This window comes from Pelecanus crispus, chromosome 9, assembly GCF_030463565.1.
Source record: "Pelecanus crispus isolate bPelCri1 chromosome 9, bPelCri1.pri, whole genome shotgun sequence".
NCBI classification, from domain to species: domain Eukaryota; kingdom Metazoa; phylum Chordata; class Aves; order Pelecaniformes; family Pelecanidae; genus Pelecanus; species Pelecanus crispus.
The window spans coordinates 18,643,639-18,671,443 of NC_134651.1; the positions used below are offsets into that span (position 1 = coordinate 18,643,639).

Here is a 27,805-nt window from a genome sequence, read left to right on the forward strand (position 1 = left end):
CGCTTATGGGAATCTCAACAGGAACACAGATGAATCCCACACCAGAGGAGCTTCCCGTATCTTCTAACAACTGGGAAAAAGCTGCATTACTACAAATGATGTACCTTATCTTCTCCATGTCTTTGCGTTGTCTAAATCTACCTTTAGCTTAATTATCTCTACCTCAACAAGCCTGGCCTTGTTCTGTCATTTATTTTTTTCAAATACACACTTATGTATGTCAAAGTTACGTAAGATACTTACTCACTACCGTATTTAGCACTAGATGATCTCTTCTTTCGGTATTTTTCATGCGATTCATTCAGCTTTTCTACTATATCTATTATCTGTTTAAGTGTATGAAAAGTTGCTACAGAATCTTCAATTGTGAAGTTAGAATAATCATCTGGTTCTTTCCGTGGACCTTGATAGACTGCTATACTTCCGCAAGCCTCTACAAAAGTTACCACAATTATCCCAGTTAGAATTTTGATAATTAACAAACAGATCCAACTCTTACGTAAATAGTGATTCTGAAATTCTGAAATGTAAAGTCACTCTAGCTTATAACATAAAATGGTTTAAAACAAAAGCAGGAGACAGTATCAACTAGATGCATTTACAGTTCTGTACAGGCTTATTCTCTGCTGGTTGTGTACAGCATCTTGAGCATCCAGCTGTCTCCTGTTCACATTAACAGAAGACCAATGCTTTCTCGGAACTCAACCGTCTTCAATAGAATTCACTCCATAGTCAGGAAAAGGAGAGCAAAGACAGAAGAGCAACTGGCTACAGTTGCAGTCTCTGTGTTTACACTATTAAAGCTATTTCATATATGCAAATTCAATTAGAACAATGTGCACGTCCGACGTCTACTACAAAGAAATGGCTGAAGAACATCTGATACCAGAGCACTAAGACAACAAAAACATAATCTGTGTCTCTACTCTCTATTATTTTCAGGTAAATTGTTAAGACATCAAACTGATGTTACAGGCCTAAAGAATTAGAGCTGAATAATATCAGTATAATTCTTCTGAATTACTATTTGAGTACCTTCTAACTTCTGTAGTTTAGACATGTTGATAGTGAAAAGTGAGTAAATTCTTTCTGTCTCTCTGTCTCCATCAATCTCAATTTGAGTATCAGCAGGGACATCTCTAAAAGGTGAAAAAAAGAGACGGGTAGTCAATATAAGTCATCCTTGAAAGGTCTGAAAGCAAGCAAAAACTGAATTCAGTTTCAATATACTTAGCCTTTTAATATGTTTATCACTCACAGCTTCACAATTGCTACACAAAATGTAGCATTCATCGCAAAGTGTTCTATAGAAACAGGCATATACAGTTTTGATGGCAATGAATACAGCCATACTAAAAATGATTTTTTCCAATATAATTTATTATTCATTATGTCAAGAGAAAAATATTTTTAAAATATTAAAGTAAGGTTATTTGTTATTAAATGACAAGCAAACACTTATTTTAAAATCTACTATACTTGAAAAGTAACTAGAACAGGACAAGATACATTCCTAAACCAGAACAGTTAAAAGAGCAAAAAGACAAAACCAACGCAAAGTTATTTAGTAATGGAAATCTTTTGAACTGTTGAGAAACCTAATACAGAAGTGAACTGAGTTACATGGAAAAAGTATTACATATGTTTTCAGAAAGTTATCTTACAGGACTTCTCAGTCAGTCTTCTAACATTCAGTATCTTTAGTCTGTAATTTATGCAACCTATCCAGTTAAGGATAAATTTATTTTTTAAAAAGACCAGAGCTTTTGTTCATTTTCAGAAATCAGCAGCTTAAAGGCATTAATGCATTATGTTATTCATTTTCCTGACATACCTACAAAAATTAAATGATTTGTCAGAATCTACATCCAAGATTATTTACCTGATTTTCTTAGTACACTGTCTTAAAATATGTGAGGTTAAAATAAAAATGTGAGTCTATAAAACATGACAATGTCATTACAGAAAGAGATAAACTTCCATGCTGAGCCCTCTGCAGCAAGGTCTTTAAATTATTTCATATAGAGGACCTAGGCATGCCGTATTTCTGCATTCAGCTTGGCATCTGAATAAACTTGAGCTACTAAATCTATTATTCTGCGTGGAAAGAGTTCAACCATTCAATATTTCTGATTTACATGCTGAACTGGTTACCTGCATTTCATACGGTGGCTGACGAAGTAATAGACTTAGTAAAATCCAGTACTTCAGGCCTTCTTAGTAAGGCACGTTTTTAGTAGTGTAACTAGCTAAAGTAGACAGGGAAGGCCTTGACTTCAGATTTTCAAGTTGTATAGTGAATCATACATTATTGGTCCTACAAAGCATATGTTTTTTCATTTGAGAAGCAACTTACGCAGTGCAAGGAGCACAGCCCACTGTGTTCTCTATTGTAGCCTTGCAGCAAAGCCAGTTCCCATTCAGAAAAGCAGAAGGATGGTAAAAACTAAGCCTCTTCTGGTTGCATCTCGTTACCCGGCAAAGAGCTTCTATCCACTCACTAGCTTCTACACAGTTATTTGCTTGGATATAGAGTGGCTTTTCTCCATGTAGTACTTGAAACATCTGTAGAAGGAATGCAATATTATTCTGCTCAGTAAAAAAAAATCCAGTTATTAAGCAACTTTGAATATGTCAAAATAGATTTCAAAGCTCAGGCAGTTCGACAAAGCCAAATTAAGACAGAAAGTGAGACAAGGGAGAAAAGACGACTTTTCACCTCTTTCATGTTACTACACAGCCCTATTAGTAGGAAAAAACCCAGAACAGCTCCCTGTGTTCCACCTACACCATCTCCTCATCCAAATAAGAGTTCTTAAAGAACTAGAACATGATGCATTTTCTGTCCTCTTCATTCACATATCTTTAAATGTAACCTCAGAGTTCATGCTTCATATCCTGAGAGTAACAGAAGATTCCCAGAAGTCTCTCCTTTACCCATCCTCAGCCTAAGTAACAGCTGTACTTTTATCACTGCTTCAGAATTTTTGATTGAAGTAATAACAGAAATACTGATGTGTTACAGGTCCAGAATGAGGCTGTGAGCACAGACAACTGTCTCAGCTGATAAAGGTACTGTAGGAAGTCCTCCTCAAAAGGAATAAATACAAGTTTGGTAATATTATTTCTAATAGAACATAATATAATACATACTACTAATACCTTACATAAAAGTGCTTTATAATAAGGTCACAGTAGTTTTAACCTTCATTCCAGAAATTTGGAAAGGGGGGCAGAAGTCATAAAATCAGTCAGAAAAGTTGGCGCAGAGATCCAAATCTCCAGGTTAAGTTCCATGTTCAGAGTACTTGGAAATACTGCACACAGCTTTTTAATCCTGATCCAAAATTATTTTTTTTTCTGAAACATTTAGTAATAGGGTTTCAGTAACTCTGTAAGCTAATTATAATCTTTATTTAAAGAACACACTAAGAAGTACATATAACTAACTGTCTTTTGACTCACATTTTTCTTATTGAAGGAACTCTCATCAAGCTTCTCCACTGCAAGAATGTTTTTGATTGGAATAGTGAAAATTGGTTCTTTATCTGTAAAAAATTGTAAAATGATGAGTGAAGCGATTTTTAAAAAAATGTTTTGTCACCTCAGTGCACTGATACTGTAGGTTAAGTTCTCAAAATGTGCATTTTTATTATAGAGAAACCGTACATGAATCATAGACAGAAGCATTTGGTGATCAGGGCAAAGGTAACAAAAACATATCATATGTACTTAGGAAAAGAAAAAATACGCATTTTAAAAGCCACAAATCAGATGCAAGTACTTAGAAAATACTGAGAAAATAAAAATAATTGTAAAAGAAACATAATTTACCTTGCTGTTTGTGGTAGGTGAATTCTCTACTTGTCAGACAGAACCACCGCTTCTTGAAATTCTTTTTACCAATCCGAGTCCTTCCCTGAGCTCTTTTGTACATTTCTCTGTAAAGACAGAATCAAATGAAATGCAACCATTAGTCTCCTGGAGATCTTTCAAAACCATTTATTGACATGACACGTTATTGTTCATCATGAAGCAACATAAAAATCTGCTTCATTATAGATTAAAAAAAGAAAATCTACTAGTTGTTCAAAACAGATCCTCAAGATTACCTCCCAATATGGTGATCATATACAGGGTTCCATAAACAGGAAAGGAGTTTGAAAAATAGGCAGTCCAGACTCTTGTTTGTAGCAGTAAATTTGGAGTGGGTATGTACTTGTTCAGATCCAGAACTCCAAATTTTCCCATAAGGGAGTGAGCAGTATCCAACTACAAGATTCTCTCCTTCCTGCCACTTTCTATATGTCAATGTACTTGGCCTTACCTGGATCAGAAACTGAATATAAATTAAATGACGCTGAACACGACTCAATAGCAAGGGTAAACACAAACTGTATTCAGTACACTTTAAGTGTACTTACTTGCAACTATTTTTTTTGAGCAACAGCCATCAGTTTATAATACACATTAGCTTCCGAATTGCTATAACTAAGTGTTGATCCACTACAATTGTCTCCTTCATTTCTATTTAGTATTTTGATAAGAGGTACATTTCTTCCTTGTTTGAAATTTGGATGCTTGTTTCACAGAAGAATCTTTACTTGCTATGAATCTGCTTCTCAGGTAAATACAAGTATTTTTTCTCCATAAATGTTGTTTGAATTGATTCATCAGCTATTCTTGATCATCAAAACAGTTCATTTCTTAGAAAGAGTGATTTTCACCTCAATTTTTATAAAAGCATTCTATCATTTACTGTTACGTATTCCAGTTACAGGATAATTTTTCCCCTACTTTAAAGGCAGAACATTTAGCTGGCTGGGCTTAAACAGCATGCAAAGTATTCTAAATTAAATTAATAGTTCTTGCAAAATATACTTTCACAATCCTGAATAAACCATCACAGAGCACACACTGAATTGTAACAGACATGCAGACATGCTTGAATAAGTTTTAAGCTGCTTTTAATTATTTTTTCCAAAGTATTTAACAGGTGAGTTATTAAAGTTTACAGCTGTTGGTTTAAACTAATGGTGCAAACTAACAAAGAATTATCACAAATTACAAATACCGTAATTTCTACAGTACGTCAAGCATTTTAATGAGCATTAATCTGATGTTGGCTTTAACGAAAAAACAGTAAAGTCAATTCTGGTTTGCACGAAATATATTCGAGATGTATTTACCCTTCTTTTAGATGCACTGGCTCACTCAGACCACTGGGCTCTTTACTTTCAGTAGAGGAAACATCATCTAGGAACTTAAGGAAAAATACACAGGTACTATATACTATTCAGAAACACAGAACAACCAAAAGCTATTTTAGAAATATACATGTACAGTTTCTCCCAGAACAGAACAATTACTTTATGCAACAGATGAAAATATATCGCGGGGACTTGGAACAATGTAACAAGCGATGCCCATAAGCCACAAAAGATTTCTTTAATTCTCCTAAATAGCAGATCTAATGAAGTCTGTTTCAAAAAATTTATACTACTTTTTTTTTTTTTTAAACCAGATTAGCTTAGTCCACTATGTATAATTCTTGTGTATTCAATTGTGTCGATGCTTGGTTTTTTTAAAATGTCTGAAATGGACCACAATTTTTCTTTTTCTCTTTAGTAGAAAACTGACCAATAACACAACCTTCTAATAATTAAGACCTATCAGATACATCAACCATTAAAAAAAAAATCTAGTTGAAAGGTACCTTTTTAACAGATTCAGTAAACTTTTCTTCTTGAAATGTTTTGAAGAACTCACACATAAAGGTCTCCTTGAAACTTGACTAAAAGAAAAGGTATACTGACATAAATAAACTTTCAGAGAATGTTGTCTATGAAATGAGAAAGAATTTTAGTAGCCTTACAAGTTTGCTTTTGGTCAAACTTCCCCAACTCCCCAAAGTCTGGATGGCTTTTGATATAAGAGTTAATGTTCTAGAAGTCTGTGCATCCTAAAACAGAGAAACAAAATTCAGAAGTCACATTTTTTCACAATTCCAGGTAAAACTTTCATTTTAAAATGAAAATGTCACAAAAATTATTATATTACACAATGTAGTAAATCTGACACATCTTCATTCCTTCTCTTCTTCACCCAAAAAGAAGAAATGCGTACGCAGCATTGTCCTCCATTAGCACTTGTGCTTTGTGAATATACATATATTTTATAGCTACTGCACAGTGTTTAATATTATACTCACTACCACTAGAATTTAGTATTAGTACCTGGAAAAATATTTTTACCTATAAAACATCTCAAACCCCTCAAATCCTGTAATTGTTACTACACACCTAATGCTTCCTCTCCTACAAGGCCAGGCTGAGAGAGTTGGGGTTGTTCAGCCTGGAGAAGAGAAGGCTGCGAGGAGACCTTATTGCGGCCTTCCAGTACTTAAAGGGGGCCTACAGGAAGGATGGGGAGAGTCTTTTTAGCAAGGCCTGTTGCGACAGGACAAGGAGTAATGGGTTTGAAGCAAAGGAGGGTAGATTTAGACTGGATATAAAGAGGAAATTTTTTACAGTGAGGGTGGTGAAGCACTGGAACAGGTTGCCCAGAGAGGTAGTGGAGGCCCCATCCCTAGACACATTCCAGGTCAGGCTGGACGGGGCTCTGAGCACCCTGATCCAGTTAAAGCTGTCCCTGCTCACTGCAGGGGGGTTGGGCTAGATGATCTCTAAACGTCCCTTCCAACCCAAAGCATTCTATGATTCTCTATTCAAAACTTAACACTAAACGTAATGAACTATGGTAGAAATTTTCATAGTACAAAGTGAACTTAAAACTTTGTCTTTAAGGTTTTTGCCTCATTTGTTTGCTACTTCACTGCTTGCATTTTAGTACAGGATTCTAAACACAGCCACAGAAAGGGGCCTTGCTATTCCCTTTAAAGTGTTTAACACTCAAGTGACAAAATCCTGTCATCTTTTTACTCAAAGAACTGGATAATGTCAAAGGAATGAATTTGAGTAAGATTTTTTTCTTTTGAAAGCACAACACACTTAAGCTAATAAAGATAACCTCTGGAGCAGAAGATTTCATACATACTCTGTATTTTATGTGAAAATAATACAGTACTTTTTTCTTTTCTCTTTTTTTAAATGCTTATCTACTTGACAATTTGAAAACTGAAAATGGAAAATTTGGCATCCCACTGCAACTAGTGGAGTCCAGAATAAATACGCAGAGCAACTATTGGATAACTCCACAATCTTTCTTTGACACACAAATGGAAATGTTTTTTTAAAAGTAAAAGTGACATCTGGATATTTAACTTCCGCGGTAGAATGAACCAATGCAGTTTAGGCACATGCCTTAAAGAACTCTCAGTCATGTTGCTATTCTAACAAAGCAGCACATTCCCAAAAAAGGCACAGCGTCTTTAATATCAATAGCTCTTCTACATCATTTCAGAACACCTCAAAGACCGAGAAATTTGATGCTTAAAGAACTGTAAATGTCTTAGTTCCTCTGGTGAGGTATAAAATTGAAAACTCAACCTAGAGACATTTAGTAATCTAATTTCCCAGTTACAGACCCACTGAAAGTAACTTACGCCTTCCCAGATAAACTGATCTGATGGTTATGAATAAAACAGAACAAAGCTTCACGAAACTTACTGGATGGTGAGGTCGTAAATGAAAAGTATGAGGTGAGACTACGGCTACAGCAAAGAAACGAAGAAACACAAAGCTGCTCACTGCAGAATACTGTACATGAGGGTCATCTGCAGAGAAAAACCATGAAATGTAACATGCACTAAACTTAATAGGAAATAATGAAGACAGTCAACATAAAAATCCTTAAGAAGATAACATCACAGGAGACATTTATATTTTAAAACAGAATAGAAAAATCAATGAAGTGCATGAAATGAGAAAGGTGATCATGGTAAGAAGTGTTGTACTTATAATGGAGGGTTTATTTCTCTGAAAAGAAGTTCTGTTCTCATAAAACTGGCTCATCAGCTCCACTACTAGGAACGATGAGATTATTGCAAGCATTTACACACACAGCATTGATTAGGTACGGCTGTATGCACATTGAACCAAGAGAGAAAATACTGTAGCAGTTGCCTTGTCTTTAAACACTAGGGTTAATCAGGTTTACTCACCTGTGAAGCTAATCACCGATCAGCTCAAATACATTAGTGCTGCACAACAAATGCACTCAACACATATGAACAACTTCAACTCCAATTCTGAGTTGTATCATAAAACCATGGTGTTATATAATTTTGATGCCGTAAATGAGGATTTTCTCATTTAATGTTTTGGGCATATGTACACCTTTATACTCGGCAATATAGTGGGATCACATCCTTACTCTAATGACCACTTCAATCTGACCTGTCTGGGACGTTAGCTATTCTGAAAGGATTGTCTTAGCCAGAGGAATTTGTGGCATCAGTTCCAGTGACAAACATGAATCAGAGAAAGGCTCCAGATTGTGAGATGTACATTCCTCCTTTGTAGCTTATTATATGACATACATTTCAAATTTTAATTGATTTTAATTGACTGAAGTATGAGAGTATTTCAGACCCACCACATTATTCCTATATTAAAACCACTCTGAAAGAATAAAACTGTTCTAATACTGGTCACATTACAAACACATTAAATATTTTACATTATCCCCCTTCCCCAAAACTACCCGTAAGTAGTAAAGCTGGACACTTAAGTTACGAATGTGCTAGTCATAGTTAACATAGTTGCAGTTCATATAGTTAAGATGTAAATACGGAATTTATTTTTGAGTTTACATCTCGCTTCTTTAGAAGCAATAAACAGATCAGCTCTTCCAAATTTTACCTATCTTTCAACTAAATCACTTCCTGTATTACTTGTGCTTTTCTTTTAGTATCTCGTATTTTTGTTGGTGGCTTCTTATTTGCTGCCGTCTTCAGTGTTTCTGACCTGCTACATTTCTGTACCAGAAAATACAAAATTCTTGTTGATTGACCACAAGGCTTTACTATAACTTACAGACTGACAGAAAAACAAATGCCTGATTGTCAAAGTAAGAAGTTCAAGGCACAGCTTTGGACAAGGCAAGAATTTTAACAACCCCCATAAGGTAACTGCAGAAGTTAAGTATTTTACTCTGAACACCATTTTCAAAAGTTTTTAGAGAACACTTACTTGGAAATCTTTTGGCAGCCAGATGCCTCAAAGAATAAAATACATCACACATTAGGGTAGGACAACTTATACTTGACCGCACAATTTCACGGAATACTTTGTCTACATAATAGCGTAGATTTTCCTGCAATGATGAAAACAGGTATTTTTTCAGACCATTAACCATTGCATTTCTATGTTTTTTTCCTAAACACAAACATAGCACTACAATTTCTTTTTTCCAAACACTGCCTGACTATTCAAGTATGTGTTTTAGTACAGCACATATTTTAAAAGCCTCATAATATTTATATGGGATTACTAGAGTAAAAAGATAGTTTAATGATATTCACTTACATTAAAGTACATAAGCAGTGTCCAACAACATACAACTATCTATCAAAACCTGTTTTTGTAATTTGGTAACACTGTGTTATGAAGAAGGAGCACTTCCCATGGATACCTACTGAATGTTAATTTAGTTTGTTGCAGCTACTATTGTTTTAGATGTCATCCTCTGGTAACAGGCAAGCAGCAAGCAAAACTTCAATGAAAAGTGTTAAAGCAGTCCTAATTCGCTACTTCATCATCTAGATGCCGACTACAGAACATCAGGAACCACAACACCCAATAAATCAGTGAGGAAGACTGTAATCCTCTGTTTAGTTTCTCCTCACCATTCCATTTTCCATTGGACTTCTCCTTTGCTGTTTTCATAAACAGGGATAAGAAAATACAACTTTCCCTTTGTTTACTGTCAGAGAACTATACTGCTACCATAAGTTACTCATTTTCCATTGCAGATAGCTGCTTTTTAAAATGGTTTTCTATCAGATTTTGAGAAAGTTTAAATTAGGAAAAACATTAGGAAACTCACCATATTAATTTCTACATTATCCCCTTCTCTTAATTTGATGGGATCTATTTCACAGGGTTTAGGAGACTCACATATCTGAAACAAACAAAACAAAACAATAGGAGTTTGATTTTTCAGAGCGAAAGCATGGAAATGCACCTATTTAAAACCAGATTCTGTCCTAGATTTAGGGGTAAAACTCTAAATAGGTTCTAACGATCCATAACAGCATGCAATAATCACCCTCACTTTTGTGTAGGTCTTTTTACATGGATCAATTACATAAAGCATGATGTGGGTAAACTCTGCAATGTGTTAGAGGCTGGAGCAACTGTCATTGACTTTATTTTCAAGCATCTGGAACATAAAAACCAGAAAGCAGCTCTTCCCACTAAACTTAACCAATTACTGCTCAGTTTGACTTTCCTCTAAAATTCCCCCAACTGAGAGATTACTACCACACAGGGAGCTGCAAGGAGAATGCTTATCAGAGACAGGATACCCCAGGGGGCTAAGTGTCCTGAAAACAGTTTCAGTAGGATAACCTACCTCATCAATAACAGGTTTCAAAGTAACCTTTAGGTAGTGCTTCCCCACTATCTTCATCATTTCATCTACACAGCGAGTTGCTAATGAGTTGCCTCTGAAGACTGTGTTTGCTTCTCTGTAAGAAAAGTATTTATTTGAACAGGAAAAAAATAAGAAGCTCAGTTACAAAAATCCAATTAATACTTTATCTTGCTATTAAATAATTAATATTTTGAAAACACTTTTTCATATATTTAAGTCAGGAATTCCAGAACCTAGATATGCAGCTTGCAATGACACCCAGGAACAGAAAGAAAATAAACAAGAATATTATTACAGCTATTACCAAAACCAGGAACATAAATAAAACCATAAGGAAAAGCCTAAGAAATTTTAGACAAAGGAAGTTATAATCCAGGGCTGAATGTGAGAAAGAACAATTGGAGAAAACTCCAAAATAATGAAGACTTGTACCTCACTGATACACAATTCTTCCTCCAGCAGTCCTGGTGAAAAAAGTCTTACAGCTACAAAAATAGCATACTGCTACACTACGCTGATAAACTCAGACACTTTAACCAAAACATATTTAATCTAGGGTTATGCTTTTTATTCATTACAGCTGTTGAAGAAAATTGAGAGCCAGCTGTGCAAAGTAAATCTTTCTAATCCGAGAGATTTAGTTTAATCTTTCTTTGTTACAGTTCAATTATAACAGAAAGGAATGTGTGTACTAAAATGCAGTTTAGGAAATTATTTTCCATGAGTCACCTCTTTCTACACAGTTAAATTGTCTCACCTTACTTAAATCTGGAATAAGTCAGCTTTGAATTGAACCATCCTGTGGTGACAAAATCCCTTCCACATCTCCACAGGACATGACTCGGCACCTCAGTGGCCACTACTCAGGTCTATTGCATTTCTCTCCTAACCACAGAGCTGCAAATTCACAGGCCATACACTGCTACTTGGAAAAACTCCTGTGCTTGCTACTGTCAAGGCATGCAGGAGGACACGTACTTACTTACAAGGCAGAAAAAGAGTACCCCTCATTTAAGCCGCATACTAAAGGAAACAGGATAAGGTTCTCAGCAATTTTAAAAATGTTAAGTACCAATCTAATGACCAGTAAAATCTGAAGAGTGGCCAACTGATGACATTTTAAAATAAAAACTATGTGCTCTTAGACACAACTCTAGACTGCTAACTTGCTATGTTTAGCTGTATACTAGCTCCAAGAAAATTTTACCACATAGCACACAATCGTTAATTTTGACTCCCAGCTTCAATGTGATTTTAATGAATATTCATAAACTAGCATTAAAAGATGAACGTATTTAGTCAGTTTTACATAATGAGAGAAAGAAATTCGACATGCTTCCTTATCAATGTTGTATCATGAAGCCCTTTGAAACTCTAAGAATAATTTCAAAAGGCATGACATTGCTAAATGTGAAATACATACTGGGTGTCCTTCAGATCTAGTTCTGCCACTGCAGCAACAAATGGGACTAGCTTATGGTGGTGTAGCAATAATCGTACAAGAGGCAGAACAGCATCATACTTGTCTCGACAAACTTCACTCAGTATGTAGGCAGCAGATGCAGAAATTGGCTGTGAGAAAGCAAATATGAAGTCATGAGTGAAGTAGTTAAATGTTCTTCATGCGTTTGGCAAAGTACAGATCAAATCTAACAAGACTATAGACATAGCTTCTTAAAAGAAACTTTCAGCACTTGCTGTATAACATAGCAATTACAAGTTTCCACTCTACAGAAATACTTAAATTGAAAATTGGTATTACCTACTCTATATTTGACATTTAAGAATGAAATTCAGCATCTACTCACCCTTCTCATTCTCCCTGAAGTGTTAGAGTACAGCTTTGTCACAAATCCAAGTTAAGAGGCAGTTAGCAACTGCTTTACTATAATGTCATATATCTTTACAGGACTTTTAAAACTATAATCATTAAAATACAGTTCTCACACTTCTAAAGTGCCTGTCACCATTCTACAGTTGGGAATTTCAATACAAAAGCTGATCAAGTTATTGCATTTAAGTAAAAAAGACAGCTGCTGACTGCTGCCAGCTACATACTCAGCTCTTCCTAAATTCCAGTGAAGTAGTATTTGAATATGGGCTAGCAAAAATTTTAGTCACAATCTGCCTCCTCTTTACCTTTCTTCTCCTCTGCCAGTACTTCACCAGCACTGAAGTGAAGAAAGGCTATAAAAGACCTAGGAATATAAAGCCTGGTTACTGTAATTTGATTCCTGTCTCAATGCCATGCTAACCATCTACCACACTTCCCTCTTTCCACATGAGAAATCCAGTCATGCTGATTAACATACTGGGGAAGACAGAAGCAATTCAGAAGAAGTGGAATTAGCAATCAATTCTGAAGCAGACCATTTTTCATAAAGGTGATTATCTGCCCCTTCAGCACCAATAATGCCCCGGAAAACCGCTAAATCCAGGGGGCCAATAGCAGCCAGTGGGAAAAGACAATGTTGAAAAGAGCAACCAAATGGAAGGAAGTTTTTTATTTCTTCTAGTCAAACAGCACAGGTTATTTCACTGTCTCTGCTGGTTCTTCTGAAATAAGAAGAAACTCTTGGTAGTTTGGAGCAGAAGTAAATGCTCTACAAGCCGCTCATCTGGTTGTGACAGAAGTTATTCATGCAAAGGAACAAAAAAGTTCTCTAGATATGCATAATTCACCTTGTCCCATACAGGACTGCCTAATTAATTTTAAGTTTTCATTTAAAAATTCATTTTAAAATTTAATTTTAATTTTAAATTTTCATCTTAAAAGAAGTTTTCAACAAAATTACCTGAACATCTGATGACTTTAGCAGCAAGTTTCTTAGAGAAGTGTAGTATTCAGATGGAAGTACACAGTCTTCAGTATAACAGATATTTAATCTAAGTGATCCCAAATCATCAGTTTTAGACGACTTGTTTCCATTTTCTCTTGGCTGAAGTAAGTACCTGAAAGCAACAGTGCAATTCTAAAATATTAGATTCATATTTCATTAATTTGACTAATTCTACAATAAAGCAAAGTATCACATTTAATTATTTCAGTATACATAAACTAAGTCTGAAAACTGGCAATAAAATTCACATTAAAAAAACCCTTGAGACACAATTAAAAAAAAAAAAAAAAGCAGCATTTGATGCACCTTTAGCACATAATGAAACGTGTTTATTCTCTCATATCTTTCCAAACAGTTAAATAGGATATACTTCTTGTAGCTCAACTGGGATAGCAGGAATATTTAGAAATTATGTTGGACCTGCTCATTTTACATCTAGGTTATATTTAGGGTGTTGGACATTGCAGATGGAACAGCTAGTGTCAAGAATTTAAATGGTCTAGTCTGAAACCAGTAAAAATATATAATATTAACAGGCTGCATTCCTGTGAAACAAGTAAGATTAAAGGAAAAATCTTTTTGCTTTTTTCCTACTCTCAATACAAAAATACTGAGCAAATCTTCAGTGGCTTTTGCTGTAGTTCAACTGTATTCCAACAGGAGGTGCAGCCCTACAAAACTTTTCACAGCTTTTAAGTACTGTCACAGTATAGTTTCAACATTCAGCCTGACAAACTGAAATCATATCTTCAAATATTCTTTTATAATAATTTATATTTGTACTTCTACAATGAGGAGATCAGATTTTTTTTTAATAATCAGATGCATTGCCCATGAAGGCATGCTAATGTAAAGTAAAACCGATTTACAAGGAAAACCTCTACTTGACAGCATGACTCAGGCTTATTTTCCCAATATTTAGTACTAGTGACATTGTTTTAGCTGCTGTACTTCAGCTGTATTCAAAAACATTTTATGTAAATCAGTAATAGTATAAAAAAAATCAGTTATTTCTAATCACAGAACTGTTTTTGATAAGCAGATCATAATTGGGTATGAGGATGTTCAATACAAGGTGTGCCTACAAAGTATATTAGCAGACACAAACTTCTCTATCGACGGTTCAAGTGAACTGAACATAAGTGAGGCCAATTCAAAAAGCTATATGAACACAATACACTGGTAATGAGTCCATGCTAATATAACCTTTCTCTTATCAAGCTGTTAACGGGGACATGTCATTATGTTAATATGGTCATGCAGCTTTTGATCAGTTCAGAGCACTGGCAGAACAAGCCTGTGTCTGCAATACACTGTCTAAAAAATTGAAAATACTGGCACAGACATTGATTATGTTTAGGATCACATTCAAACACTAAGACTAAAAATCAGAGTTCAACTCTGACACATCCAAGACACTTGGAGCCTGAGGTAGGTATGTGGAGCAGAGCCATAATGGCTCCTGGCCAAGACCTGTTCCTATTTACCCACTTCCTTCCTATGTGTTTTCTACGTGGATATGCGAGGGCTTCCTCCACTCTTTTCTCTGTACTGAAAGGTGCATTAAAAGCAGAATATTCTACACACTTTGAGGCATTCGAATCCATTGTACTCATCACTTGTGCCACTAAGCATTTGGGACAGTAAAGAGGCTAGAGATTGGCTCCTGCTTGCAAGAACTTCAGAAGAAAGGCTGCTGCCATGTTATAAGCAGAGGTCTGTCTTTCCTGAATTCCCTTCATACCTTACACTTCCAGCTTTTAAACTTCTGTGCCTGCTCCCCTGAAATTACATTGGTTTGGTTCCAGAAGATGCTTTCTGAACCTCCCCAAGGGCAGGGGCACCATACTTACTGATTATTTTTAAATAAATTCTTCATCAGTCATTCTGGAAGCCTGAGTTAGGAATTTAATTACAAGTGATGCAATTCTGAGAAGTTCCAGGTTTGCTGGTTAGGCTGAAAAGCATACACCGATCACTAAAATACAGCAAGTTGACTGCAAGATAGTTACGCTCAGTCTTCCCTTTTCACTCTCCGCACTTTCCCCTCAAACACATGAACTATTCTGTGGGAGTGAGCAGATTGGGGGAAGAGAAGAGCTAAATGTACCCTCTGGCAAGGTTAATTTCCTGAGCAGGGAAACTCTCTAGAAAGATGTTTTACCTAGACTAGAACAGGAAGACATATTTTAATGGATAGTTAGAATAAAACATATCCTTTGCAAGGGAAGATCTGCAAGATAGAAGCAAATTCACTTCTGAGCCACCATTTCTCACCATGCTTGAAAGGAATCATTTCTTAACACCTTCACAGGAACTTTAATTTCTCCTAGAAAGATGTCTTGTACCAAATTTCCATTATTCCATAGGTCAACCCTGAAAATAAGAACATTGCTTAATTTTTTTTCTCTCCCAGAGAGAAACAAAAATCTTCAAGTTAACAGTAACTGCCTTACAGCACTAATCCACATGCATGCAGGCAGGAAATGTTAGAAATCTCACTCCATTCTAATTAAATCAAGAAGAATCAAACGAGTGGCTTATTAACCCATAAAGAACAGGTAAAGAAACAAACAGTGACAGTTAGACTCGCAGACCTTGCATCAGTAAATAAAAGTGATAATGGCAACATATAAATATTCTGAGCAGTCTCCACTCCCAAAACTGTGCACATTTCTTCTCAGGTAATTCAAGTGAACTTTTTAACCAATATATTTACACAGCCCTATCTAATTGCTAAAATTTGGCACACTGCAATGCCACACCAACACATGCGCTTGTTTTCCAAACAGCAGCTCGTATGCTTACAACCTCAAAAGGAATCACAGACTCTGGACATGCACCTTGGGTTTTTTCTATTACTTCTTACCTCTCTGACATTTCTGACAGACAGCAGTTGTTAAGAAGAACAAAAAAAATTAATACTAGATTTGTTGGGGCATGACTATTTTTCTAAATATATTTGCATCTATAATGAAATACAGAATTCTAATTAAGAGATTCATGAAGCTGACAGTTAAAAATACATGTACCAAGTTAATTATATAATGGCTATTAAAACTACTAAATTCTTCTTCTGATGCCTATTAGGAAACATATGCTAGCCTTGAAGCCTTTCTGTCATTCAGCAGATTTGGTGCATGCATGTGCATGAGCACAATAAAGAAAACTGAGTACAGGGGCTCTCAACTGTTCTAACTACTTAGCACAAACACAGACAGACCTGCTGCTGTAAGGGTAAAGGAGCAGAAAAGGGGAATATACTTGGAAGCATCTTTTCCTTGCCAATGCAAAGAATACAACATGAATGTTCCTCTAAGAAGCAATGTGAGACCGTAAGAATCTCATAAAAGAGGCTTTTCCCTCTGTTTTTATTAAAACAGTCAACTACATTTGAAACCATAGACTAGCATCAGGTATGCTGTTATCCTTTGGTACAAGTTCTATTATCAATATTCTGCCCAGACTAATATATATTGATAGGAGGTCCTCACACTTCTTTACTCACAGGCACAGGAAACAAGTTCAGGCTCCTAGATACACTATACTACCATTTACTTAAAAACAAACCCCCTCATCTTCAGTAAGAAACACACTAAAAAATCTGAGTGGTTTTATATGTTAGCAGGATCTTTTCTACAAGTCTGATCACTAATTCTCTGGAGTTACACTAAAATAAAATCTTTCTTTATTGTCTTGATGATAAAATATTATGATTTACTAATGACAAAATAAATCACTTTCTAATCTACATAACTTACCTGACTTCTAGCTTCTCAATATCTTCTTCTTCCACCTGAAACTGAGACTTTTTGGTGTAACTGCTGGACCTGGTTACCTGCAAATAAATTCCTCCTATTAACACACTTTTTACTGTTGTATTATGGATGTCAAGAACCAAAGAAAACCCTGCCTCTTTAACACTGGTAAATAGTTATTGTTCCTCTTAAAAAGGAAAAAGTTCAGTTCACCAGACAAACTGCCTTTTGACAGAAAGCAGGTGAAAAATGGGTCAAGAAGGGTTCATGGTGGAGCCTGATGAGGGGTAGCTGATATCTACGGGAATTATAGTATAGAACTATTAGAAAAAACAAGGAAGTATGACATGAACCTGACAAGAATTTCTTTGGTTTCAGCATGAGCCTCAAGAAAGCATTAAAGTTAGCTCTGAGATGTTTAAGGAAACAACTAATAAGAAGTCCACTCTTCTTGCCTTAGTTATACCACAATTGTAACCTCTTATTTTAATTTTCCTCATTTCTTGACTGATTGCATTCTCAGTTTAACTCTGATAAATCTAAGTCACAAAGTTATTGGAGTGGTTTGGATCACACTTTTATCCTAATATCTTACTTCCTAAGAAATTACACTCAGTATCTTGAGCAGGTCAACTGAAACACATGCCATACATTGATACCCTATACGTAAATATGGAACAATTTCTCACTGAAGTCCCACAGCAGGACCATCTATATAAACACTGTAAATTATAACATATTTGAGGTACATATAATAGCTGTACTACTTCCAACTCTCAGCTGAACAGTATAGTATGCTTACATGCAAATGTAGTTTTTATTACAGAGACAAATCAGATGAAAATTCAAATTCATAATTTGGTTATTGTAGGGTAACTGATGTAGAATTGAAATAAAATCTTAAGTAACAAAAAAGTTCACTTTTAAAAATAAATTAATAAAATTAGCCTTTATTGGGTATAATTGCTACATTGTTTTATTAAAGAAATAAGCTGGGGTTTTTTTTAGCTCAATGGTCTTGAAAATATTTAAATTAAATTCCACAGGACACGGTAAAGTTCTCTCAGAACTCCTGATGGCAACAGATGCTACATAAAGTGATGCAAGATAATGAACTACCTTCACGTATGTGCTTGTGAGGAAGTAATTTTTCACACAGCAATTGAAGGGGAATACTATTGTCTGGCAGCCCCCAGAAATTTGTCATTCACTTACATTTGACAGGCTAGTAAAAACTCTTCAATTTGCTTGAAGAGAGCTTTCTGCGTTAGATGCTGCTATGCAGCTTTCTTAAAAATATTTGAAGGGTTGCATAAGGTAGATAAACAGGCACAATATCACACAAAAAAGTTACCTCAAAATAAAATGTTTCGTTAAACTGCGGATTGCTTGTTTTCTTCTTTACTTTGGTCTTCTTTTGGTCATTCCTGTTCCAATGTGGTAAAATTTTTACCATAGACAACTTAAACACACAATTTTAAAGACATTCTATTGTCAAGAAGGACCCATGCATTTAAGTTAAAACATTTTTTTGTCATTTTAGAGATCACTTTGATCATTGAAGAAAATCTTAACATAAAATGAGTTCATCTTCACAATATGGTTTGGAAAGTTGACATTTCAAGTGCTGTAGCTAGTTAATCATGCATCTGTCCAGCCCAAAGTTTCTATTTCATTTCACAAACAAGTATAACTTACACATATAAAGTAAAATGTATCAACAATTTCTAAAGCACTTCAAACTTAAGTCTGCAGACAATTTCCTTCCCACTGCTTGCAGGTTACAAGCACAACTTTCCTCGTCTTGTTCAGCTGCCCATTTCTGTTTCTCCCACCCTCTTTTGTTGGGGAAATACCCACTACTTCTTCACAGACAGAGGCTTACACCAAGCCACTGAATGTCTCCTTTGGCAGGAATCACTGCTAATGCTAGATGCTAAATATCATAGGGTCAAACAAAACAATTGCTCCCCACTTCCTTGTGTCTTACATAGATTTTTTTTTTTAAAATTTTATATGTTTTATAAAGGAATACAGTCTTATTTAGTTAGTAAAGGGCTATGATAGTATAAAAATGATTTCTAAAAGAAATATAAAATGTGGGGGAAAAACAGACAAGGGAGAAGAATTGTCCTAGACATCAACTAACTGTTTTCAGGAGCTGGCCATATAAATATTCCAGTCATGGTACATGAGTCACACATGCATGAGATTGGAAAATCTTAACCAGGAAGTTCTGTCAGATTTGCACATATATTCCCATATCAACAGGGTAAATACTGTGTGGAACCAACATTCACCCAGTTCCATCTGTATCTCAGGGCTCAAATAGGAAATATATGTCAGTTTACCTTCTTTGACAATTAAGACCATGCTTCCTAGGTATGATGGTCGAATCTCCCTAGTCCTCTTAAAAAAAAGAAAAAACAACCACCCAAACCAAAACAAAAAAAACCACCCACCAAAAAACCCCCAACCAACCTAAAAAAATGTGATCATGTATTACAAAGGAGGAAAAAGTGCCCCATTCACTCAGAGCTTACTTGGGGACAATCATTCCAAAGTCTTTAAAACATGCAAGGTTGTTAGAAGATGTTCTGGTACTATGCTCACAGTGGCAATTCTTCAGTACCAGAGAAAGTAGATGGACTTCAGCTTGATGTTGCAAAAAAGAAACAACTGAAACCTAGCTAACTTTAGATGTTACTGAGCAGGGACTTGCAGATAGCGAATGTGTGTGATATGGGATTTTTCTTAAATGAAAAACCCCAACTGTTATTCAGGATTACTGATCCAAAAAAAAAGGAAGCATTGAAACTGGGGGGACTTTTACTAGCATCCTGAAGGTGCTGGCATTAGAAAGGTCTCTCTACTCTCTTGCTTCCTCCCAGTTGCTAAAAATTTGCTGCCAAGAAACTCACGCATTAAGAAAATCAGGGAACAGAGGAAGGTGGGTGAGCAATTGACTGTATCATCCCTTACAAGGATTTGACAAAAAAAATTAATAGGAAGTACAGTGCAGATATCAAGAGTCCAGTACAAAACCTGAGAAGAATGAACAAACTGAGTGACAAGCGGTTCTTCACTAGTGCAGGCCATTCAGACAGACCAAGCACCTTCACAACCTTGAGAGTATGGTAGGGAAGGGGACGGTACAGTAACAATGGAAGATGTGATGTACGCAGAAAGCATTTTAGAGATATTTCTATATTTTAAAGATTTTGCTTAAAACCTATGACTTTCTTTTCCAGTTTAAGATCGCAGCATTTTAAATTCATTAATTTCATACTAAAATGTTACCTGGAAGGCCCCACAAGAGAGACTGTTGCATAAGGATCACAATTCTGTCCATTTATAAGAGGCAACCCATGGCACTCCTTTATGCTACAAGGAAAAGACAGTCAACAGATCACAGTGAAGCAATGTCTTTGACTTAAAAAAAATAAAACCCAAACAGTCCGTTCTTTTCTAAAAGATTTTTTAAAGTCTGTTGATCCAACATAACGTATGTACATGAAGTAGATTGTAACTACAGATTTCTGGATGGTAATACAAGGTAACACTCAAGTGTACAGTCAAACTTAGAGGGGGGCTCTGTGAGAACAGAATTCTTGGAATTGCTTCAATAAAAGACATTCCAGTATCACACATGCATGGCAAAATCCTAAGTAAAATGAACTGCTATGTTAGGGTAAACTGCAGACTTCATTAACTTTTAAATTTGATTTCTCAAGGCCCACAAAAAGCTATTTGGCCTCATCCACATGGCAGCAACTACATTTGGAAGGCATTCAAATGGATTTAAATATTTTGTTTTGGCTAAACTACATTCCGAGTTGACTAAGCTGAGAAATGCAAAGTCATATCCTGAAATGTTATTTAAAATTGAGCATCCAAAACTATTAGTATATAGTCCTAGCACGTCTAGGTTCCATCTATACTATTCAGCCACAGAAAAAATCAGTCTACCTTTGAAATAGTGTTTAAAGTTTATTTGCAAACCCTTTTCACAATAGTGCATGATCAGGATTAAATGACCCTTTTAAAAATACTGTTTTCTTCCATAAATCATACAGTAAGTTGTAAGCTGGTGTTTACCAGGTACATAGGCACACTGTTCACCAGTCCTGATGCAAGAGGGATGGGAAGGTTAGAAAGTAATGCTCATGGGCACAGAGACACATTTGCTGGACCTCTTCTGAAGCCTTGCAATCTTTCTGAATCACCACAGCAGCAACACGACTAGAAACAGAGCTGGGTCAGCAAGCTGACTGACCTTCAGATGCTGCCTACATATGAGTATTGACTAAAACCAGCTGGAACAACAAAAATAAAGCAAAACAGTTTGTAAATTTGCAGCAGAAACCAGACTTCCTAGCAAAATGATGCTCTAATGTAGCCATGCACACTACAGTATTTATTAAGTCCAGAAACGTTCAGCAGATTACAGAATTTCATAAACAAGACAGACATAAATGAGATCTGAATGTTATATTCCTGCTCTCTCTTTTTGAAATCATCTGTTTTTAAATAATGTACTGCAGAAATTTAACTAAATTAATGCAAGTAAGTTTTGGTTGCCATAATTAGCCAGTTTGAATAAAATCCAAAACCTATGTAACTTAAGGAGAAAATACTTTTCTGCTCTAAGTTCATATAAATAATCAAGTAAATGTTCTAATACTGTAATGTGGAATAGCAAGTTGTACAGATCAAGTTAAAGTTACATAGCAGCAACAGTAGCTACACACTGTTGTTAAGTAAATGCTTTCTGTATTGTAGAAAAACAGTGTTAAAAGAGTAACAAGCATTGCAAACTCAAACACTCACAAGTGAGGAAACAACAGACACTAACACTCCTGTGCTGCCTCAAAACTCCACCCTCTTTGGAGTATACACGATTATAAACCAGATGGTATTTTTCCCCCCCAAAAAGTCCCTTTGTCTTAGCCAGTTCAGGGAACATTTAGTGCTGAACCACCGCACAATCATTTGTTATTTTTCTTCCAGTTTTCAAGCACATGGCCTTCAGCATTTCAATAATTTTTGAATCACAATGAACCCTACAGTGATTTCAAACCCACCATTTAAATGGGTTCTTGAAACATCCAGTTGTTTCATAAGCATTAATTGATTCCTCCTCCAACAAATACGTGACAGAGTGGCGACAAAATTAAGCTGTCTAGACTTTTCAGCCATTTGGGGTATCTGATTGGAGGCAGCTAGGGCTTGATTCTTTCAGACTACTATGCATTTTGTAGCACTAAACATACTGTCTCTGCAGCTCCCAGAGATTTTTGGTTCCAGGCGTGAGTCCTGAATGTACCTATAAGTTAACCTCAATTTCAATCTCATAGGAAATACACAGCAGATGGATCAAGTCAAAGTTCTCTGGGTAGAATTCAACTATTTTACCACCACCACCACAATTTCTCTTCCTACAGCCTGTGTCATGTTCACCAAGCTCCTGGATTTCTCTGGCAAACAGATGTAAGTCCTACAGAAAGCAGTTTCTTTCCCTATGTACAAAGTTTCTCACTCCTTCCCTGATCACTGTATGGATGGCCTGCATACTTGACATAATGATCCTGTGGGAAAACTTGTATATTATCATATCAACAAAACCGATCACAATGCCCTACATGGGTTACAGAAACAGCTTGTTCAGGCCTCCCCTGTCTTCTTACAGCTTGACCACAACATACACAAACTAAAGGAAGGCTTGTTTGTGATTTCTTGCAAGTTGAAAAACATTTTACTGACAACTACACAGCATTGCAGCAGAACTAGAATCTCTGGATTCATCATATAGATCTGTCACTTCAAGCTGATTTCATGCTCCAGTCAGTCTCCCTGTGTAGGCAGCACTAGAATTTCCTTTTCATCTCCTGCCCAAGTCCCAGTTCTGTTGCCAGCAAGTAAGGTCTACCCAGCTTAGCCAGCCTGCCCTGTTCCAACATCTCAAAAAACAAACAATATCCTAGTCCCCCTGACCACCTACTCCTAATATTCCCAAATCTTTCCTTTTCAGACCCGACAGGCTCAAGAATTTGTTCCAAATTTATCTTACCTCCTCCCCTTCCATCTCTCCCTCTAAGCTAGCCAGTCATAACCATCCCTTAACTCCCCAGTTACTGCCTGGAGTCTGCTTTTAGACACGTTATCTGACAGCACAGCAAAATGAACTGAACTGCACTGAAATGGTGCCTCCTCCTCCTTCTTTTTATACTCCTACTTTGAACCTATCACCTATGGTGATTCTGATTACTAACCTTCCAGAAAGCTATTTAGGTTTCGAGCCGGTTTTCAGTCAGTCAGGCAACCTTAATTCACCTAGTCATGAAGAAGATCTCACAAGCTCCAAAGGCAGTGCAAAGCAAGTAGCCATTAAGGGTAGGAAGCCATTAAATCAACTCAGCACTATCAAACTGGATTGTCACTCCCTAGGGACTGAATACACAAGACTGAATTATTGCAGATAGTTTTAAGCTACTAAACAAACAGCCTCCAGTAAACATGTTTAAAAATTTTTGAAGATGTTTCAAGTGGCTCAATTAGAGTAGACTTAACAGAAATGGAAAGCAACCTCAACAAGTTTACCAGCTAGCAAATCTCACAGGAATACTGCCCTTCCCCAAAGAATCAGGCAAAGCACTAGAATTGCAATCTTCTACAACAGAGGGAAAAAACCAACCAAACAAAAAAAAAAAAACCCCAAAACCCCCAAACAAAACACCAAAACCAACAAAAAAACCCCAAACACATTGGCCGATCAAGAAAGTAAATAACACTAAATATACATTCCTATTCTGACAACCCTAATAAATATACTTGCACCATATGGTAAACATTTCAGCTTTGACAAATGGCTTCATCTGTCTATGCTGGCACAAGCAATTTTCATTCAAAAGGCTAAATGCATAGAGTTTGAAGAAGTAGACAGAATCTTAAAAGCCTTTTATACTTTAAACTACATCTTTATGTAAAGTCTAAGCAATAGTTAACAGACGGACTTTTGTTCTTTTCTCAGACTACTGATCAGTTACAGTACAGTGTAAGAGATCTTTCAGTTTACATTAATTCTTGCTTCACATCTCAGTAGTTTGTTCTGCAAGAGGGGTTTCACACAGGAAATATGAGCCTTTCAGATACAACTGGCATATGTTCAGCTCTAAGATGGAAATAAGTCCTTAAAAAGACACAGCCCACAATAAACCCCCCTCAATGACTGACGGACTCTACCTCCACCACTGAAATCAGCTGAAGTCCTCCCAAGTGCAAAAACTAAATAACTGCAGCCATTACGATTTGTACACTTCTTAAAAACTGTTCTGTTCCCTAGAGCAACTTCATGTGAGCAGATAAACAGGACAGTAACAAACTGACACGTCAATTTAAGATGGTATAGCATGTAATTTATTCAGAAAAGTGCAAAAGACGACAAAATCTAGCTGTAATAAGCCATTTCTGGGCTTTCAAGTATTTGCACTGTAAATACATAAAACTGTTTCCTTCAGTTTGAAGTCATGTCAAACACAGAGAAGGCAAGTACTACCATCCAATAGCCTAATTTGGCAAGAAACCGTTCAAGTATCATCCGCTTCAGCAGCAGCAAATATGCAAACAATGGTCACGCAAACTTGTTTTTACAGACTCCCAGAAAGGAGAGCTGCAAGCATATATTTTTGAGATGTGCTACTATACATGCTATTGTGGTTTTGAAAAAGAGCCCACACTGAGTCAGCAGTTAATCTATTGCATTATCTTTTTCCCCTCCTCATTCACACATTAGAAAAGGAAACAACTAGAATTGTAGACAAAACAAAATTTTAATTCAGAAACGGTCTGTGGGTGTATCTGTATGAAATTTAACAGCAAGTTTCCAATTAATACAAAAGTTATGTGTAAAATCAGGGCTTAGCTCACTAAGTAGTTTCTAAGATAGCCCTTCACCAAAGGAAGATTAACGTTATGCTTTTATTTAAAAAAAAAGTGTGCTTCATTGATATAAGATAAGCAATTACAAGTCTTTCTTTTACTTTCTCCAAGGAAAAGTGCATTTCAATATCATGTTTTTAGAATCCTTATACAACCTGAAAGCCCTAGCTGCCTTCAGAAAGTCCCACCTTAAGAAAGCTGGCCACCATTTCCTCCTGTGCCCCCCAGCATCAAGTAAGACCAGATCAGTCAGTTGTGGTATATCTTGTACGTGACCACTTTTTGACAACTTGAGCAAAAGAAGGAAACTTCCAGTTTTTAAGAACTGAGGGGTTTTTTTGACTGTTATCCACAGCTTTGCTGATACAAACATAGTTTGCAACATATTAATATTTATGTAAGGGAAGTAAGCTTGGAGAAGGATAAAGTTGGGGAATAGACAATCTAAATTAAAAACTGAAACAGAATGGGGCACGCAGGGGGATAGAGCACAAAAAGAAAGAAACATGAGGAATTGCAGTCCTGGTTTCATTATATGACAACTGACCATCTCTTCATCATACACAGCAACATTTACCTTTCTAAAATCACGTTCTTTTCCCAACTACTTGTTTGGAAAAGATGGGTTTCGTATACATACTAGCATAAGAAATGAAGCCTGCCTTCCTCCCTCCCACATTAGCTGTAAGAGGCTAAGAGCAGCAGCAGCTCTCCGTTGTCCAAATCCTTAACTTTCAAAAACTGCTTCCTACAGGAATTACCTTCAGTTTTTAAATAAATCCTCATCATAAAACCCATCTAGAAGACAAGCAAAAAAAGGTTCTACAACCATGTCTACAGAACCAAAATAATATGAATCCATCTCCTAGTGAAGTCTAATCCTATCACTTTGGTTCATCCACAAACAAAAAGGTGATGGGAGACTCCAGATAATGCTCACAATCACCACCCTTGAATTACTTGCTATTGTCTGTGCTCTTAACACATCTTTAATCTTATGTTGTGAAAGTTCTAGCTACTATTTTTCATCTTCATAGAACTTCTAGACTCTCAGGGAACACATGGTGGAAATCCATTACAAACTTACCTATGCACAGAAGCCAGCACAACTATCTAGGATTCTCTTATCCTCCAAAAAATGTAACTGGTGAAGGTCTAACAGCTTCCCTGCCTCATTACATTGAGAGACCATTAATTTGGACATGAAGTAAAACATGGCTCTGAAAGGCAAGTATTATAGCCTGTATTTTAAGAATTATTTTTTCCATGTTTTTTTTTTTCTTTGGCCAATGCTCTTCCAGTTTTGGACAGATTGAGAAGAGGCAGGGGCAGAAATCCACGTATATGCCCACTCTTTGTCTTTTTTTTACTCAACCACACTCTGCTACTTCCTATCTTGCAGCTTTTCTAAAGGAGTTACTAATACAAGGACTTCTCAGGGACTGGTGACTAACAAAACATAGCAATAAGCGCATCACTGACTAATTATCCTCAGAAATTTACAAAATAAGCAGACTTTTAAAGAGTTGAAATTTTCTATTACAGAAAATACATGTGAAATTAAGTTCCTCATGCTTTAACATCAAAAGAGTCTCAAAAATGCCCTCACATCCATTTCTATAATACTATATCCAGTGAGAGACTTCTTATTTCTCACACTCTCACATGTACATCCAAAAATACATTTATGTACAATATATTACTTATACAGCCTATTATTTCAAGTCTATCAGCATATATGATAAAATACTACTAAACATTTTTAGTTTAAGGAACTCTAATGCATTTCATAATCGCAGACGAAGACAAAAGTCCTGATGTAATACTGCAGTGTTTAACGCACAGTCCTCTCCCACATGTCAGTGAGTGGGTGAGTACAGCAACCACGAGAGAACCCTGGCTTCCTTTTGATCATTTATCTCCGTCATAAAGAGATCCTAAGAGAGGGCACAGTGAGTAACCCACTTCCCACTCAAAACTGCAATCTGCAACAGTAACTTTCTAAAGCAACTCTTCTTCATCATAGTAAAAATCCAAACACATTTTAAAAATAAAAATTAAAAAAATAAGACCAAAGTGCATCAATATATAAAAAATTAAATTAAAAAAATTGTATCTATCAGAAAGTTAAGCTGGGAATAAAACACAAAGTCATAAAGCTCTAGAGAGCTTTTGGTGGTGAATAGTCCATGGCGGAAAAGCTGTTCTAATTCTGCCTTGTGCTGCAAGTGGCATACAAAAATAAGAGCAACAGGACTCCCAATCAACCAAGCTGCCACCCACCATACAAGTAGAAGCACATTCAGAATTATCTTTAAGTTATAAATATACATCGATGTACAGCAAGTTTCCGTATCTTACCTGAATTATCAGCCTACAATAGACACTAAAGCATTACCAGTTTCGCTAGCTTAGTTCTATCACAGAACTAGCTTCCCTTTTCATACCAAGTAACAGAAAAGCAAAGACTTTTTTTTGCTAGGTCTTGCTCCAATGAAACTACTCATCTTGGTTTAGATAGTTGACTAAGACAGAAAGAACATAATTTAAACTTCCTAATGAAAATTACATTAGCAAAATTGACAGTGTAACGGTCTCCCCCTGTTCCCTGAAGCTGATCTGAACATGAAGTCACTGAGACAAATGGAAGACCACACACCATTTCCTCCCCTCAGTTTCGCAATACAACCCATTCTTTCATACTAAATTCTT

At 36.1% G+C, this 27,805-nt stretch overlaps 1 protein-coding gene across 2 annotated transcripts in view; it reads right to left on the reverse strand.

Moving 5' to 3' along the window:
* Window positions 1-27,805, reverse strand: part of RASA2 (RAS p21 protein activator 2) — a 51,550-nt gene that overhangs the window by 770 nt on the left and 22,975 nt on the right. For both annotated transcript variants that reach the window (XM_075716166.1, XM_075716165.1), the window contains 18 exons: window positions 20,456-20,539; window positions 18,510-18,582; window positions 17,159-17,235; window positions 15,675-15,773; window positions 13,353-13,509; window positions 11,981-12,129; window positions 10,537-10,651; window positions 10,009-10,083; window positions 9,153-9,276; window positions 7,629-7,735; window positions 5,876-5,962; window positions 5,717-5,794; window positions 5,190-5,263; window positions 3,835-3,941; window positions 3,466-3,548; window positions 2,357-2,565; window positions 1,036-1,139; window positions 244-433 (listed from right to left, as the gene is read on the reverse strand). In XM_075716166.1, coding sequence (XP_075572281.1) covers window positions 244-433; window positions 1,036-1,139; window positions 2,357-2,565; window positions 3,466-3,548; window positions 3,835-3,941; window positions 5,190-5,263; window positions 5,717-5,794; window positions 5,876-5,962; window positions 7,629-7,735; window positions 9,153-9,276; window positions 10,009-10,083; window positions 10,537-10,651; window positions 11,981-12,129; window positions 13,353-13,509; window positions 15,675-15,773; window positions 17,159-17,235; window positions 18,510-18,582; window positions 20,456-20,539 — 1,992 coding nt within the window. The remainder of the gene's footprint in view (window positions 1-243; window positions 434-1,035; window positions 1,140-2,356; window positions 2,566-3,465; window positions 3,549-3,834; window positions 3,942-5,189; window positions 5,264-5,716; window positions 5,795-5,875; window positions 5,963-7,628; window positions 7,736-9,152; window positions 9,277-10,008; window positions 10,084-10,536; window positions 10,652-11,980; window positions 12,130-13,352; window positions 13,510-15,674; window positions 15,774-17,158; window positions 17,236-18,509; window positions 18,583-20,455; window positions 20,540-27,805) is intronic.